The sequence below is a fragment of the Castor canadensis genome, chromosome 1, assembly GCF_047511655.1.
Source record: "Castor canadensis chromosome 1, mCasCan1.hap1v2, whole genome shotgun sequence".
NCBI classification, from domain to species: Eukaryota; Metazoa; Chordata; class Mammalia; order Rodentia; family Castoridae; genus Castor; species Castor canadensis.
Genome location: NC_133386.1, coordinates 202,720,938 through 202,736,985, shown reverse-complemented (window position 1 = coordinate 202,736,985; position 16,048 = coordinate 202,720,938). Strand labels below are relative to the sequence as shown.

Sequence of the window (16,048 nt, the reverse complement as noted above, 5' to 3'; positions counted from 1 at the left end):
TTTATTATTAATTTTTTTGTGGGATCAGAATTTAACTCAGGGCCTCATGCTTCCTAGGCAGGTGCTCTATCACTTGAGCCACACCGCCAGACTTTTTTTTGTGTGTTGGGTATTTTGAGATAGGATCTCATAAACTATTTCCCCAGGCTGGCCTCAAACTGAGATTCTCTTGATCTTGGCCTCTCAAGTGGTCAGGATTACAGGTGTAAGCCACTGACTGGGCCCATATATATATATATATATATTTTTTTTTTTTTTGGTTCGGTGGTTGAGTTTAAACTCAGGGTCTTGAGCTTGCACTCTACCACTTGAGTCACACCCTCAGTCCTGTTTGGTTAGTGCTTTCACCCAATCCAGCCTCCTCCTTTCACATCCTGAGTAGCTCTGATTTGTGATTACAGGCGTGTTCTACCAAACCTGGCCTACTTATTCTTCCTTTCTTGCCCTCAGTTGCATTAATCAAGTATTTTATATTATTCTATTCTAGTCTACGGTATTGTATTTTTACTTGCAAAATTCTTTTTTGGGGGGAGAGTTTGAATTCAGGGCTTCATGCTTGCTAAGCAGGTGCTCTACCACTTGGGTCACTCTGCCAGCCCCAACCACAAAGTAGAGCTCAATAACTATTTGTTGAATGAAGTTGAAAGGAAAAAAATGAAGAATGAGATTTTATGATTATATGAACACAAATATACAAGTGAAGCTGTAAGTGCTGAACAGGATTCCTCCACCTTGGGAAAGAAGAGGAGGTCAGCCCCTTCTATTTTTTTTTTTGTGCTTTTCTTTTTGGTGGTTCCAGATTTTGAACTCAGTGCTTCTCGCTTGCTAGACAGGCACTCTACCACTTGGCCCATTCCACCAGCCCTTTCAGCAACTTCTCAGTTCTTAACGACCCCCTCTTTCAGCTACTTCTCAATTCCTCACGTCCCGACATTCCTCTTCTTTCTCATCAAGCCAGCGTGAACTGGTTCTAGGGAGGAGGAGTGACAATGACAGGTTACTTGCCATCCAAAGGTAAAACCCTGTCCCTATGCAGGTCCCATAGAGATTCTCCATTCCATTTCTTTGCTCAGGTCTCAGTCTCTGCTTTGGTCTTTCTCGCCTCTTTCCCACCTCCCCCTCCTTTGGGTATCATGGGTATGATGGAGTGAGGGGGATGCTGGAAAGTTTTGTTGGAGGGATTTTTTTTTTTTTTTTTTTTTGGGTACTGGAGTTTGAATTCAGGGCTTGTGTATGCTAGGCAGGCGCTCTACCACTTGAGCCATGCTGCCAGCGCGGAAATTTTGGTTGTTCTTTTTTGGTGGTACTGGTACTCGAACCCATAGCCTCAGGCTTGCTAGGCAGGTGCTCTATTACTTGAACCACCCCGCCAGCGGCAGCCGTTTCGCATCCTGTCTTTACCTTCCTTTCCTTCCCAGCCTCCTGATGCTCCTCCATCACGCTCCGCAGCTGGCCACTGCCCGCGCACTCCCGCAGCTTCGTCACCAGTATTTTGCCTGGATGAAGGGATCAAGTGGGGATCTATAAGCTGACGGAGACACCTTCCCCCTCCCTGACATGGAGTCACTTGGCATCGGGGGTGGATCCCACCCCGTCACCTTAAGTCACGTCTTTTGATCGGGTACCACGTCTACCCTGCGCGATGCCATTGGCTGCAACGTCTATCAGTCCTGTGCCCAGACCCCAGCTTTTAAAGGGCAACACGGAACGGAGAGCGGGTCGGTGACGGTGATGGGACACAGGGGATGAGCTTTAGGGTCATAGATGTCGCGTGCTGTGTCTCCCCGGCTTTCCTTCCCCTACCTGGTGAACTCCCGGGCGGCCGTTCGAGGTCTCACCTTCCACCCATCCCGAGCTGCGCGTGCGCACTAGCCTAGCGTCGCGCTCACCAGGCGGTGGGCAGGGCGGCTGTAGGAGGCCGAGGGTGGGAGGGAGGGAGGGGTGGGGGTGGGGGAATGGGGAGCCGAAGTCGGATGGGTGAGAGGCTAGGCGGCAATGTTTGTGAACAGGATTCCGTTGAAGTTTGTACCCTGGGACGTGAGGGAGTGGGGTTATAAGCCGTTTAGGGGGCCCAGCGGGCGCGACAAGGCCCCCGGCCAGGGCACCCTCAGCAAGATCGGCGTCCGTAGACGTTCTCGGCCAGAGCTGGGCTACAAGTTGCTGCGAGAGAAGGTGTGGGTGCCGTGGGACGGGCTCATCGTGATTGGGAAGAAAATGGAGCTCCTGAACAGAAACACACAAAAGCCTAGAATCCAAGGGGACTCGAAGTTTGAGTACTGGAGACTGAAGGATGTGGGAAAGCCCGCATTAGAAGAAAAGTTAGGCCCGAGTCAGGAGAGGGGACACGTGAAGCTACAGCACAGCGTAGCAAGTGCATCACCTGCTCCAGCAGATATGGGGAAAGACAGCCCAAGAGAGGTTTGGGGACAGCAGGAAATCACACTCAAAACTGGGGCTGAATCTGAAAGTGCAGGGATGACAGCAGAGTCCAGGGTGGCATCTGTGTTTGAAGACAGGTTGGAGTCTAGTGGGGACAATGTGGGGACCAGTGAAGGGGACTTGAGATCCAGTGGGCATCAACTGGGGCAGAATGAAGAGCTGATGTCCAGTGGGGAGAAGCGTGAGTCCAGTGGAGAGGAGCTGAGATCCAGTGAACAGAGTCATGGATCCAGTGGACAGAGGCGTGGATCCAGTGGAGAGAAGCTGAGATCCAGTGGCCAGAAACATGGATCCAGTGGACAGAGACGTGGGTCCAGCGGACAGAGGCGTGGGTCCAGCAGGGAGAAGCCGAGATCCAGTGAACAACGACGAGAGTCCACTGGGGAGAAGCTGAGATCCAGTGGCCAGAGGCGTGGGTCCAGTGACCAGAGGCATGGGTCCAGGGGGGAGAAACTGAGATCCAGTGGCCAGAGGCATGGATCTGGTAGCCAGAGGCATGGGTCCAGTGGGGAGAAGCTGAGGTTGAGTGAAGAGAAACTGAGTGCCAGTGGAGAGAAGCTGAGTTTGAGTAGTGAGAAACTGAGGCCCAGTGAAGAGAAACTGAGGACTGATGGAAAAGATTTGGGATCCATTAGAGATGAATGGGGGTCAAGTGATGAAAAACTGGAATCTAGTGGGGAGAACTTGGAGGAAGATTCAAGAATGGGGAACATAATGGAAGGCGAAGTTGAAAGAGTGATGAAAGTTACTGGTGATGAAAAAGTGCTAGAAGTTGATGAGATGGAAATTTCTTTCGAAAGTACAGAAGGGAGGGGTGAAGAATTAGATGTGGTTGAGGAAGCAGAGGAAGTTGACAAGGATGTCTTGAATGAAGTGAAAGATATTACTAATGAATCTGTTTCTGTGGAAGAGAAAGACATGGTAGGTGATGGTCCCAGTGGAGGTGGGTGAAAGAAGCCTTTTAAAGGAGAGAGACACATGGGAAGTATTGAAAGCCAAAGAGGAAAAGAGTGCCAAACAACCCATTATTGATCCTGAAGGGGTAAAGGTGAATGAGGAGAGAATCTAAGCCTGAAAGAAGAGTGTGGGAAAAGCACTCTTTGTGCTCCTGGGCACAAAAGCAGAGCTAGCACCCAGGGAAGTGAGACTAAAGGGAACAAGGGTAACAGGAACATTTTGAAGAGAAAGAAAAGATTTGGTAAGGAGTTGATACGCAAAGGAGGAGAACTGGATATTGGGTTCTTGAAGAGCTGTTAAATGGATTTGAGATGCTGGATAATGCCTAGGGAGAGAAAAAAAAAAAAAAAGCAGAATTGCAGCAGGATAGAGGCTAGCTGTAGAGGGTTGTGGGGGAAGAAGCAGGCTTACATCTGAACCAAAATGTCTGAAAGCGGATCCTGAAGAGTGAGGGGCTCCAAGAGAACAAAAACAAGAAAGGAGGAGATGAGCAAACTAAGAAGTGAAAAAAGTAAGAAGCCACATCTCATAATAGGGATTTGTTTGTGTTTTTTAAAGTTTCCTTCACTATTTCTGTACTCTTCCCATCTCTCTCTCTCTCTCTTGCTCTCATCTGTATTTCAACTTGGTGGTACTAGGATTTGAACTCAGGGCCTTGTGCTATGACCTTAGCCTTTTTTGCTTTAGTTATTTTTCAGGTAAGGTCTTGAGAAGTTTTTGCCTGGGCTGCTCTTGATCTGTGATCCTCCCTATCTCCGCCTCCTAGATGTGAGCCACAATTTCTGGCCCCTGCAGCCAATTTTAACATCTAATATGACAGGCCTCCAACAGAGTCTGCTTATCAGGACCAAGGTCATCCTCATTGATCTTCCTTCTTCTTTTTTTCCTTTTGTGGTAATGGGACTTGAACTCAGGCCTTCACCTTGAACCACTCCACCAGCCCTATTTTTGTAAAGGGATTTTCAAAATAGGGTCTCATGGAACTATTTGCCTGGGCTGGCTTTGAACCCTGATCCTCCTGATCTCTGCCTCCTGAGTAGCTAGGATTACAGGCTTGAGGCACCACACTGATCTTCCTTCTAACTAGCACTTCTCCAGGACACTGTTTCCACAGGTTCTCCTTATCTCCACATCAAATTTGAGTCACCCATACTTGATATGAAGTTGATTATGTGCTTGCATTGTTTATGTTTTTGACTTTATTATTCATCTAATCATGGTCTTTTCCACCGTTCCCTCGTGTCTCCTTTTGTGTCTTTTATTTGTTATCCATCTTCTAACCTCATTCCAAAGAAAAGAGAAGACCCAGTGAGTGTCTATGGCAAGACTTCTGTGTCAAGACAGGCTTTTGGATCTGTTTGTCTCTTGGGCAGGGGGAATATAAGAGATGTCTAAAAGCAGTTTGTAGGACAAAAAGAATACTTTTCTGTTCTGTGTACTTTTAAAAGTCTGCAACCTCCCATTTTCTGGATTCCATTATCCTCTGGGTCTGATACAGAGTGGCTACTTTCTACACTTGCTCTCAAGCTGCCTTCTGCATCTTGTTACCATCTCTCTTGTCTTGTGTTGGATCTCCAGCTGCCTGGATCTTGGATCGTCTTCTTTCCCCCAGTACTCAGGACTGAACCCAGGTCCTCAGGCATGTTGGGCAAGCACTGTGCCACTTGAGCTACACCCTCAACCTTCTTCCTCTTTCTTATTTTACTCCCTCATTTTGATCAGCTGTGTCATCTAATAGCTTCCAGAGAAGGTGACCATAGAAGGTAAAATTTGTCCCACTGATCTGTCTGAAAATACTGGTCTTTCTCTCATATTTGATTGATAGTTCAGCTAGGTATGGAATTCTAGGTTAGAAATATTTTCCTTTAGAATCTGAAAGGCATTGTTCACTGTTTTATAATTTCCAAGTATTCATGAGAGTTGTGTTGTTTTGTTTCTGTATATTTGATATTTTTCTCCTCTATGTAAATTACCTGTTTGCTACCGTTCTGTGGCTCAACCTACATCCTTATTCCATTTTCTGTGGTTCTAATAGAGGGTACAGGAGTCTACAGTAAAGATTCATCCATTTTTTTCCCTTTTCTACGTTTAGGTCAATTTATCTTATTCTTTCTATTGAATTTTTAAATTTCTTTTGGTGGTACTGGGGTTTGAATTCAAGGCCTCATGCTTGCAAGGCAAGTTCTCTACCACTTGAGCCACTCTACCAGCCCTTTCTCTGTGATGTGTTTTTTTAAAAATAGGGTCTTTCAAACTATTTCCCCAGACTGGTGATTCTCCTGATCTCTTCCTCCTGAGTAGCTAGGATTACAGGCATGAGCCACCGGCTTCCAGCTCATGTTTCAGTGTTTGATCTGTGGCTGGCTGTTCATATTTAAAGCTGAGGCAATAAGCAGAGCGAATTGGCAAGTAGTCACGTGGATGGGGCTTGTTGATTGATGGGCTTCACTCACGATGACTGAAGCAAGCAGAATTTTTTACTGGGTACTCCTAAATGTCAGAGTCCATAGATCACATTGCTGAGACTATACTCCAGAGAAGAATTTGCCAATTGCCCACCAGGACATTCCCAGGGTCATGATTTTGAGGTCACGGACTAGGGTTGGGGGCGGGTGAGGTGGTTGGGTTGCCAGCCAACATTTGGCATGCATATTTTCACCCAATCCTTTTGTTTTCAGCTCAGTGCTCACTCTACCTTCACTGTCTTTGGTATCCCTGAGTTGGTGCCTCCCATATTCAATAGATAGTTGTGTTGTACCTCCCCTCCCCCCCATCCTGCAGGGAGTTGTTGCCACCCTAAAAGGAAGGGGGGAGGTGATTCGTGCATTTAACCTCATAGAGAGTTCTAAACAATTTTCCTGTTTTCAGCTCCATGCTGTCTTTCTATCTGAGATGCTTGGTCCCTCCAAGTCCTGACCCTGCAGAAGCATTTCTACTATACTTTTTGCTTATATTCCTTGCTTCAGGCATGTAAATACCAGCCGCCTCCGCTGGGCTGAATTAATTCCACTCCATGTCTGAAAGCTTGCTGTCTTTGTCCTCTCTAATCCACCACTGTCTCCTCTCTGGTCCTCTTTGTCTTTAAGGGTTTTTGGTTTGTTTGTTTTTGTTTTTGTTTTTTTGGTGGGACTGCAGTTTGAACTCAGGGCTTTGTGTTTGTAAAACAGGTGCTCTACCACTTGAGCCACACCGCCAACCTGTTTGGCTCTGGTTATTTTGGAGATGGGGTCTCTCAAACTATTTGCTTGCCTGGCCTTGAACATCAATCCTCCTGATCTCAGCCTCCCAAGTAGCTAGGATTGCAGGTGTGAACCACCTGTGCCCAGCAGTCTTTATGGGTTTATATCATTTTTATTCCTTTATTTTTATAGTAGTGGGATTTAGAGAAAAGTACATGTATATATTCAATCTGCCATGTCTGACAGAAATCATGATTCATTACATTTGATTGTTCTTAATTGAATTCTCAGAAAATCCTAGTGTTCCCCTTGGGGGCACCTTGCTATTCTTTTTGCAGATTTTCCTGTGTGAGGATAGTTAACAGTAAACAAGTAAGGTGCACTACTATAATGTTACCATGCTGTGCAACAAGCTGCCACATGTGTCACACAGATTTATGTTCTTAAAACGTGGGATCTAGGTTATAAACATAAACATGCTGTGATTTCTTTCATTTTTATTTTGAATTCAGGGCCTCATACTTGCTAGGCAGGCACTCCACCACTTGATCCACTCCGCCATCTCTGTTTCATACTGGGTTTTCTCAGGATAGGGTGTTGAGAACTATTTGTGGGCTGGCTTCCAACCGTGATCCTCCTGATCTCTGCCTCCAGAGTAGCTAGGATTATAGATGTGGGCCACTGGCACCCGGCTTTTTTACCTTTAAAAAGGGGAAGAGAGCCGGCACCAGTGGCTTACACCTGTCATCCTAGCTAGTCAGGAGGTAAGAGAGCAGGCGGATTGAAGTTCAAAGCCAGCCCAGGGAAATAGTTTGTGAGACCCTATCTCAAAAATGTTTTAAAACTTGTTTTTTCCTGGCCCAGAATCTAATCAGGACTCACTTGTTGAATGTGGTTTTTTCTTTAGGTGCTGGGGACTGAACATAGAGCCTTCACACATGCTAAGCAAGCACTCTGCACTGACCTTATGATCTCAGCCCTTCTTTACTATTTTATTTATTTATTTTGGTGGGACTGGGGTTTCACGGTCATACAGAAGGTACTCTACCACTTGAGCCACACCTCCAGTTCATTTTGCTCTGGTTATTTTGGAGATGGGGGTCTCACAAACTCCTCCCAATGTCAACCTCCCAAGTAGCTAGGATTATAGGAGTAAGCCACCAGGGCCTGGTTCTTTTTTCTTTTTTCTTTTGAGAGTAGGTCTCACTAGGTTGCCCAGGCTGGCCTTGAACTTGGGACCCTTCTGCCGTGACCTTCTGAGTGGCTAGGATTACAGGCATGTACTGTCCAGATCTCTTTCTGTTTTTCTTTTTTTGTGGCACTGGGGTTTGAACACCTTGAGCCATTCCACTAGCTCTTTTTTGATTTTTTTTTTTTTTTGAGATAGGGTCTTGAGAACTATTTGCTCAGGTTGGCTTCAAACCACGATCCTCCTGATCTCTGCCTCTTGAGTAGCTAGGATTAAAGAGCGGAGCCACACTGTCCAGCTTTTCTGGGCTTATCTGATTGTGTCTTGAGGGTGGCATGTGGCCTCATCTTCTAACTGCTGTCATTTCTGTGGTTCTTCAACTGGAATTTGGGGCCCAAGGCCCTACTCTCTCTCTCTCTCTTACATTCCTCATCCTCTGACTCAGAGATTTCCTCCTATAGTTGTTTTGTTTTGGACAAAGCTTCATTATGTAGCCCAGCCTGTCCTTGAACTCTGGATCCTCCAATCTCAGTCCCCTGAGTGCTGAGATTACAGGAATGTTCTCCATCCACACCCGCAGTTGTTTATTTTCTGTTCGTCCCCACTAGCATGGAAGCCCCATGGGGGTAGCACGGTCCAGTGAGTAACCAGCACATAGTAGGCACTCAACATGTATTTCTGAAATGAATCAATCCATCACATTCCGTAACTTTACTGGTCTCAATACCATTTAATATCTAGTGAGAAATTACTGTAATAGTTTAGCATGTTTCTTAAAATATCTCACTTTGCAAACCTCAAAAGCCTGAGAATGTCTTTATTCCGTACTTGAACTTGAGGTTTGTTAAACACAGGGTGTACACCCCACAGTTTGAAGGCGTCCTGGAAGCTTTCTTCCAGCATGGCCACTGGGAGTCCAGTTCTATTTTTAAGCGGGAGCTGGTTGTGTAGCCAGCCCTTCAATGGATGTGGCCTGTTTTCTTTACCCTGTCTCTGCTATTTCTGTTTCTTCCTTGGTCAGATACTGACAGCTTGCTCTCTTTTCCATTCTCTAGGAACTTAGGTCCTATAGTTGGACAAGATAGTTGAACAGAGTTCAATCTATAGTTGAACAGAGTTGTAAAGATAATCTCCACCCCACTCAAGCCTAGGACTAGGGTTTTTTTTTTTTTTTTTAAGATAGGGTCTCACTTTGTAGCCCAGATTGACCTCAAACCCTTTTTTTTTTTTTTTTGCGGTAATGGGGCTTGAACTCAAGCCCTTCACCTTGAGCCACTCCACCAGCTCTATTTTTGTGAAGGGTTTTTCTCTTGTGAACTATTTTGCCTGGGCTGGTTTTGAACCAAAATCCTCCTGATCTCTACCTCTGAGTAGCTAGGATTATAGGTGTGACCCACCGGTGCCCCGAGACATCAAACTCTTGATTCTCCTATATCAGCTTCTTGAGTGCTGGGATTACAGGCTGGTACCACCAAGCCCAGCCTGGGCAGTCAGACGTTTTAGAAGGCACGTGATGAGAGCTAACCTTTCCTGAATTTTTGTCATATTCAGAGTAATGAGTAGGCTAAACACTGTACATGTTCTCTCATCATTTAACCATTTCCACAGCTCTTTGTGATAAGAATTAATACTCTATCAAGTCTACCAATAGGAAACTTCAGGGGCCAGGCCCTGGTCTGTACAGCCTGGGCTACTCTGCTGAACTCTCTCCTCCATTCCTTCTGGACCATCTGGAAACTCAGTTTCCCAGCCTGCCAAAGCAAGCTCTGCAAGGCAGTGGGGGTAGGGCTGTGTAACAACCCTTCCATTCATTCCATGAAGGCTTACCAAATGAGTGCTCAGTGGCAAGTTTTTAAGAACATAAATGCCAAAAGTAAATAAATGATGTTTATTTTCTTCCCCAGATCTGTGCCTTCCCGAGATCATCACTTGCAGCTGCTTCTGGTGACTTTCTGTTAAGCAAAGAAACTGCCATCTCTTATAGGAGGCCTGCATGGGCACGAGGTCACAATGTGGGCAGTTTCCCATTGTGTGACGGTCTCTCACTGCACAGTTGTACAAATTATGAACAAGTCATCAGATTTCAGTTTTCTGGCTGGATATCAGATGTCTTCTACCGAGACCAGAGAAAAGAGAAGTGAGGATCGAGACACCATGACAGATACCAGCCACCTGGTAAGTGCATTTTACATGATCTAGGTAGTTGCCTAGCAAGTGTGAGGCTCTGAGTTCAATCTCCAGTACCACACAAAAAACAAAACTAAATGACCTGGGTAGCTACAGTTTTGTGTTTTGTGTTTTTTTGTTGTTTGTTTGTTTTATTTTTCTGTTTTAAACACAGGACTTGCTATGTTGATTATGTAGCTCAGGCTGGCCTCGAACTCACACTTCTCCTGCTTCTGATTCCCAAGTAGCTGGATTAGCATTTTCCATTGTGCTTGGCTAAAGTTGTATTGTATATATACAATACCCTTTTCTACAAAAATCAACCAAAATGCCACATTCCCGGGAGTTGAGGGCTTCTGGGTGATTTTATGTGTTTGTATTACTCTACTCTTTTTTCTGTATATTCCCAAAGATCCCTGTTTCTTTTTTTTTTATCTTTTATTTAAGATCCCTGTTTCTTGAAACTATATATATATATATAGATATATATACTTTTTTTTTCCTTTTTTGCCATACTGGGGATTGAAGTCAGGAACTCAAGATTGCCAGACTCTATCACTTGAGACATACCCCCAGCTCTTTTTTTGTGTGTTTGGGGCTTAAACTTGGGGTCACAGGCTTGCTAGGCAGGCACTGTAATTGCTTGAGCCACTTCTCCAGCCCTTTTTTATGATGGGTTTTTCAACATAGGGTCTTGCAGACTATTTGCCCAGGCTGTCTTCCAACAGTGATCCTCCTAATCTCTGCCTCCTGAGTAGCTAGGATTACAGGAGTAAGCCACTGGTGCATGGCCCTTTTTTGCTTTTAGTTAATTTTCGGATAGAGTCTGACCTTGAACCAGCCTCTCTCCTGTAGCTGGAATTACAAGCATGAGCCCCTGCACCCAGCTGGATGTGTTAAAAGGTGACATTTTGGGAAGCTTTTGTTACAGTGGTTTTATTAATTCATTCAGCAATAACACTGAGCACTTACTATATGCCAGCAAATAAAATACATGAGACTAGGCTCTTGTACTTGGTCTCCCAGTAATGTTGAGAGATGCCTCAGAAGTAGACTTATGCGGCCTTGTGAGATAAGACTGTAAGAGGGCTGGGTACTGAGTGTGGTGGAACCCAAAGAGATGGGGGGGCCTAGCCAGGGAAGCTGGTTAGCAGGACAGAGAAGCCTCCGTGGTAAAGATGACCATTTGCAGCTGGATGCAGAAGAGTGAGGAGGGGTCAAGCAGATGAACATGGAGGACATACATTCTACATAGAAAGGACAGTGTTTCTGAGGTCCAATATCGAGAGACAGCATGACTTTCAAGAAAAGGCAATGCCAAGAGTTTAATATGGTCAGAGCAGAAAAATTGTAGAGACTGGTCAAATGTAAGCATGGGAGAGTGTTGATTCAAGAATTTATACTTTGTGCTGGAAGCATGGCTCAAGTAGTAGGATGCTTGCTAGCAAGTTCAAGGCCCTGAGTTCAAATCCCAATACCACACACACACACACACACACACACACACACACACACACACACACACACACACACACACACATATATATGAGAGAGAGAGGGAGAAAGAGAGAGAGAGACTGACTTTGTGCTAGGTGGCTGGGTGTCGATGGCACCTGCCTGTAATCCCAGCACTCAGGAGGCAGGAGCAGAGGATTAAGGGTCAGTTTGGGCTGCCTATCAAGACCCTGTCCCAAAAAACTAAGGGCTAAGATTGTAGTTTATTGTATAGCGCTCTTGGCTAGGCCCTTCAAGGAAGAAAGGGAGGGAGGGAGGGGGAAGAAATTCAGACCTTGTTCTGTAGGTGACAGAGCAGGACAGCATCAGATCTGTGTTTTACATAGATAATTACTAAGTTAGGAGGTGGATTCACCTGGGGGCAGGTGGCACAGGTGAGGTAGCAGGAGTACCATTATTGGATCATTGTGATAGTTCAGAGAGGGCAAGCTTATGAATTAAGGCAAAGAGAGGGACTAAAAAGAGAGAAGATTCCAGTGGGTTTGAGAATCCCTGCTCAGCAGGACTGGCCGATTCATGGTGATTGGGTGGTGAGAAGGAGGCACTGACTCACAGGCAGGATGCCTGATGTGTAAATCAGATGCTTCCTTTGCAGAAGGTCTTTGCAGGCATACCTCATTTTCTCCTTTAGTTCTGTAACAGCCCTACAGGAGTGACTGTTATTGTCTGCATTTTTTTTTTTTTTGGTGGTACTGGGGCTTGAACCCAGGGCCTTCACCTTGAGCCACTCCGTCAGCCCTGTTTTTGTGATGGGTATTTTTGAGATAGGGTCTTGTGAACTATTTGCCCAGGCTGGCTTTGAACTGTGATCCTAATGATCTCTGTCTCCTGAGTAGCTAGGATTACAGGCATAAGCCACCAGCGCCTGGCTTGTCTGAATTTTTATAGCTGAGGAAGTTGAAGCCCTGAGTGGTCAATCCAAGTGACATAGCTAGTTTATGGTAGCAGTAGATTGTGGAGGTGGGATTTGAACCCTTCTCACCATGTGGTAGCTTTGCCAGCTGATTGGAATATAGTGCCAAGTGACTAGGATGACATGCCTCCCTTGGAAGCAGTTAATGAGCAGTGGATTCAAACCTGAAACCCACTGGAACCACTTACTACCCCTCAAGCACACAATCAGGCCCCTGTGTGTCATATCAGGCAGAGACTTGTTATAGTTGACCCATAGACTATTTTTTAGAAGTAATTGCTAACCTTAAAAAGCATAGAGAGTCACATTAAAATCTAGGTTTATGTATTTTATCTTTTTTGTTTTATTTTAACTTTTGGCAGTACTGAGGCTTAAACTCAGGGCCTCACACTTGCTAAGCAGATACTTTACCACTTGAGTTACTCCCAACCCTTGAATTTTCTTGAAAAATGAGATCTGGCCACATTGGGCTCATGCAGCAACTGGAGATGCCTGTGTGACTGCTTCAGCTGGGGCCTGAGTGCCTCCATCAGCTGGAGCCTCCCACTAGCTTGCCAGGGATCCCTGCCCACCTTCACAGGGCGAGTGTTTGCATTCTGCTTTTCCCACCAAGCTGAGGCAGGCTGCTCAGCTTGGGTGAGACGCCAGGCTGTGCTTTAATCTGTGTCAAGCCCAGGCTTCCATGGAGGGCTGAATAGCCTTTCTGAATTTAAGGGAATAGAAGATTAAAACACCATGTGTTTTGCTTTGTTTGCTTTTTCCTTCATGCTGTGGGAAAAACTCAATACCAACCCACGCTTGATCGCCCATGGAAAAGAGGGTTATGTACAGTTACTGCAGGACAAAGGTGAACAATTGCAGTTCCTGAAACCAGCACAGATTAAAATGCAATACAAATAGCACCACAGAGGGCTGGCTGAGTGGCTCAAGAGTTAGAGCAGCTGCCTAGCAAGCATGAGGCCCTGAGTTCAAACTCTGTGACTGTTAAAAAAAAAAAAGGTGTGTATGCGTGTGCAAAATTTGCTAGAGGCATAATTATAGATTATATTATTATAGAGTGCCTGCCTAGCAAGCATAAAAGCCTTCCTGAGTTCAAACCCCAGTACCTCCAAAAAAAAAAAAAAAAAAGCACGAAGAATGGCGTAAGTAATGGTCTGTTCCTAGTATGTAAATTATGTTGTGAATTTTTTTGGCTTCATTTGTTTTGTAATGACTTGTGCTTGAATTTTGACCTGTGTACTTTGGATACTTTATAGGAAGCTTTGGAGTAAAATGAGTACACACGTGTGTACGCGTGTGTATGTGTGTGCTTGGATGTGTATCACAGCTTGAATAGCTTAGAATTTTCTACAGATACTCAATTCCGAACATTTTTAGGTTTTATGATTTATTAAATGGTGCTTCTTTTTGCACCATTAAGTTAAAAGGCTCCTGGACTGGCAAACAGCCATTTGTTATTAGTTATGTTACAGTGTAACAATAATGCCCCCTGGCCTTGGTCAGGTTGGACAAATGACCACATTTCATGTTTGTGTGCGATTGCCTGCAATCCAAACTTCCCTCAGAGACAGGCGCAGGAAGCCCAGGTGACATCAGCCTGTGAGAGTTTCATTCCTAGTTTGTGTCCTTTATGTCATACCTCGAAAATTTTTTTTTGGCAGTACTGGGTTTTGAACTCAGGGCCTTGTGCTTGCTAGTGAAGCACTCCACCAGTTGAGCCACACCTCTATCCCACACCAGGCAACTTTCCCTCTTGCTGGCTGCCTGAGTCAGGGACTCAGGAGAGAGGTGACCACTGCTTCTGGGCACAAATTTGTCAGAGACCACTGGGCACAATTCTAGGGTGGTCACTGGGTTCATCCCACAGGGTCATCTTTCTTGTTGGACCATGCTGTCCCAACTTGGGAGAGGCTATCTCTGCAAACTTTCCCCTGGAAATGAGATGCAATGACAGGTTGGGTTGGTCTCAGGGACAATTTCTATCAGATAACGTGGATTTCTGAGGTCATTTTCTGCCACTCCCTGGAGACTGACCTCTGCCCAGTACCTTCTCCTCCCTTCTTCCTCTTCTCCTCAGAGATGCCCTACCTCCCTGACACACACACACACACACACTCCTCTCTCTCTCTCTCTCTCTCTCTCTCTCTCTCACACACACACACACACACACTCCTCTCTCTCTCTCTCTCTCTCTCTCTCTCTCACACACACACACACACAGGAGCATGTCTAGGGTGGAACCAGACTTGTGCTGTGGCCAGTACTGTTCTCACAGACACGGGCAGGCACTCAACATGAGGTGTTTAGCACACTGAGAGCTGGAAATGACAAGGGGGCCCATGCTGGGATTGGTCCTGAGCAGTTCCCTAACAGCCAGCTTTTATCTCAGTCATGGTACAGTTTCATTTTGTAGTGCTGTCTAAAAAGCCCAGGCTTTCCAAAAGATCTGGCCAAGTTCATGGCAAGTTTCTATGTTGTATCTATTTATTTATCAAGCACCTGTTTTTTTTTTTTTTTTGGTCAGGTACCATTCCGGATTCAAGATTATCAGACCTGGGAACAAAACTGGGAAATAGCTCTATTCTCTTGGAGCTTATCGTGGAGAGAGACAAAAACATCAGTATCTATGTGTGATATGTTCTAAGACTTTCGAAGAAAAATCAAGAAGCCTAAGCAAAAGAGAATGACAGTGGGGGGATAGGCTGCTTTTAGGAAACAGGGTGAGAAGGAGGTGAGGGGAAATAAGGCAGCTGTCTGGGTGAACAATGAGGGCACAGCCCCAGAGTGGGGACCAGGAAACCACCAACTGATCTGCGATTCTCACTCTTCTTTGCTTGCTTGTGGGCCTGTTGGGAGGAACCTGTGAAACCATTTGTGTAAACTATCACAAATGCATGTTAGTCTCTTTATGCCGACCTCATGAAGTGTTTGTAGAGTCTAAATCTTCAAGGATCATAACTATTGTATTGCAGTTCTGCTCTTTCATTATTTTATTATGCAGGTAAAAGTCACCTAACATATAATTAACCATTTGAAAGTTACAATTCAGTGGCATGCAACCCATTCACAATGTTGTACAACCACTTCCTTTCTAGTTTCAAAATGTTCTCATCCCCCCTGCGCTTGTATTTTATTATTTAGTCACTTCTTTATTCTGCAGTGCTGGGGACTGAACCAAAGGCCTTACACATGCTGGCAGGCACTTTAGCACTGAACTACACCCCTAGCTCCGTATTTTTCAGTACGAATTTGTTACCACTCCTGAAGCAGGATTTCCCCCCATATCTGACTTTGTTCTTTCCTTTTCTGGTTGGCCTGTTACCAGTTCCTATGATTCATTCATGTGTTTGCTCAATACATATTTACCCAGCACTACTAGGCACTATGCTGGGTAGGTGCTGGGGTACAACAGTGACAATAACAAATAGGTCCCTGCATCCAGGGGACTCACATCCGGTGCGAGATTTAGACGCTGACTAACTAGTTGGCAGAAAATTAAATCATATGCTTATAAGAAAAAAATGCTGTTGGCCACTGGTGCCTCACGTCTGTAATCCTAGCTTCTCCAGGAGGCAGGGATCAGGAGGATCGCGGTTCGAAGCCAGCTCGGGCAAACAGTTCAAGAGACTATCTCGAAAAAAAAAACCTTCACAAAAACAGCGCTGGTGGAGTGGCTCAAGTGGTAGAGCG

At 45.4% G+C, this 16,048-nt stretch overlaps 1 protein-coding gene and 1 long non-coding RNA gene across 3 annotated transcripts; one reads left to right on the top strand and one right to left on the bottom strand.

Moving 5' to 3' along the window:
* Positions 1 to 652: 652 nt before the first annotated feature.
* LOC141414758 (uncharacterized) lies at positions 653 to 1,883 on the bottom strand. Its single transcript, XR_012439595.1, has 3 exons — positions 1,804 to 1,883; positions 1,402 to 1,496; positions 653 to 970 (listed from the first exon to the last, which is right to left on the bottom strand). It is a non-coding gene; the product is annotated as an uncharacterized lncRNA (long non-coding RNA).
* Positions 1,884 to 1,964: 81 nt separating this feature from the next.
* LOC141414756 (uncharacterized) lies at positions 1,965 to 15,267 on the top strand. Of its 2 annotated transcripts, XM_074049165.1 has the most exons (4): positions 1,965 to 2,960; positions 3,003 to 3,907; positions 9,669 to 9,939; positions 14,883 to 15,267. In XM_074049165.1, exons 1-2 carry the CDS (start codon positions 1,996 to 1,998, stop codon positions 3,388 to 3,390), a joined length of 1,353 nt encoding a protein of 450 aa, XP_073905266.1. In that variant the 5' UTR covers positions 1,965 to 1,995; the 3' UTR covers positions 3,391 to 3,907; positions 9,669 to 9,939; positions 14,883 to 15,267. The 2 variants fall into 2 exon arrangements, with proteins under 2 accessions (XP_073905266.1, XP_073905259.1); XM_074049158.1 differs by having other exon boundaries at positions 1,965 to 3,907.
* Positions 15,268 to 16,048: the final 781 nt, after the last annotated feature.

Coding starts and splice junctions, on each gene's coding strand:
- LOC141414756 (XM_074049158.1), top strand. CDS start 1,996: ATGTTTGTGAACAGGATTCCGTTGAAGTTTGTACCCTGGGACGTGAGG.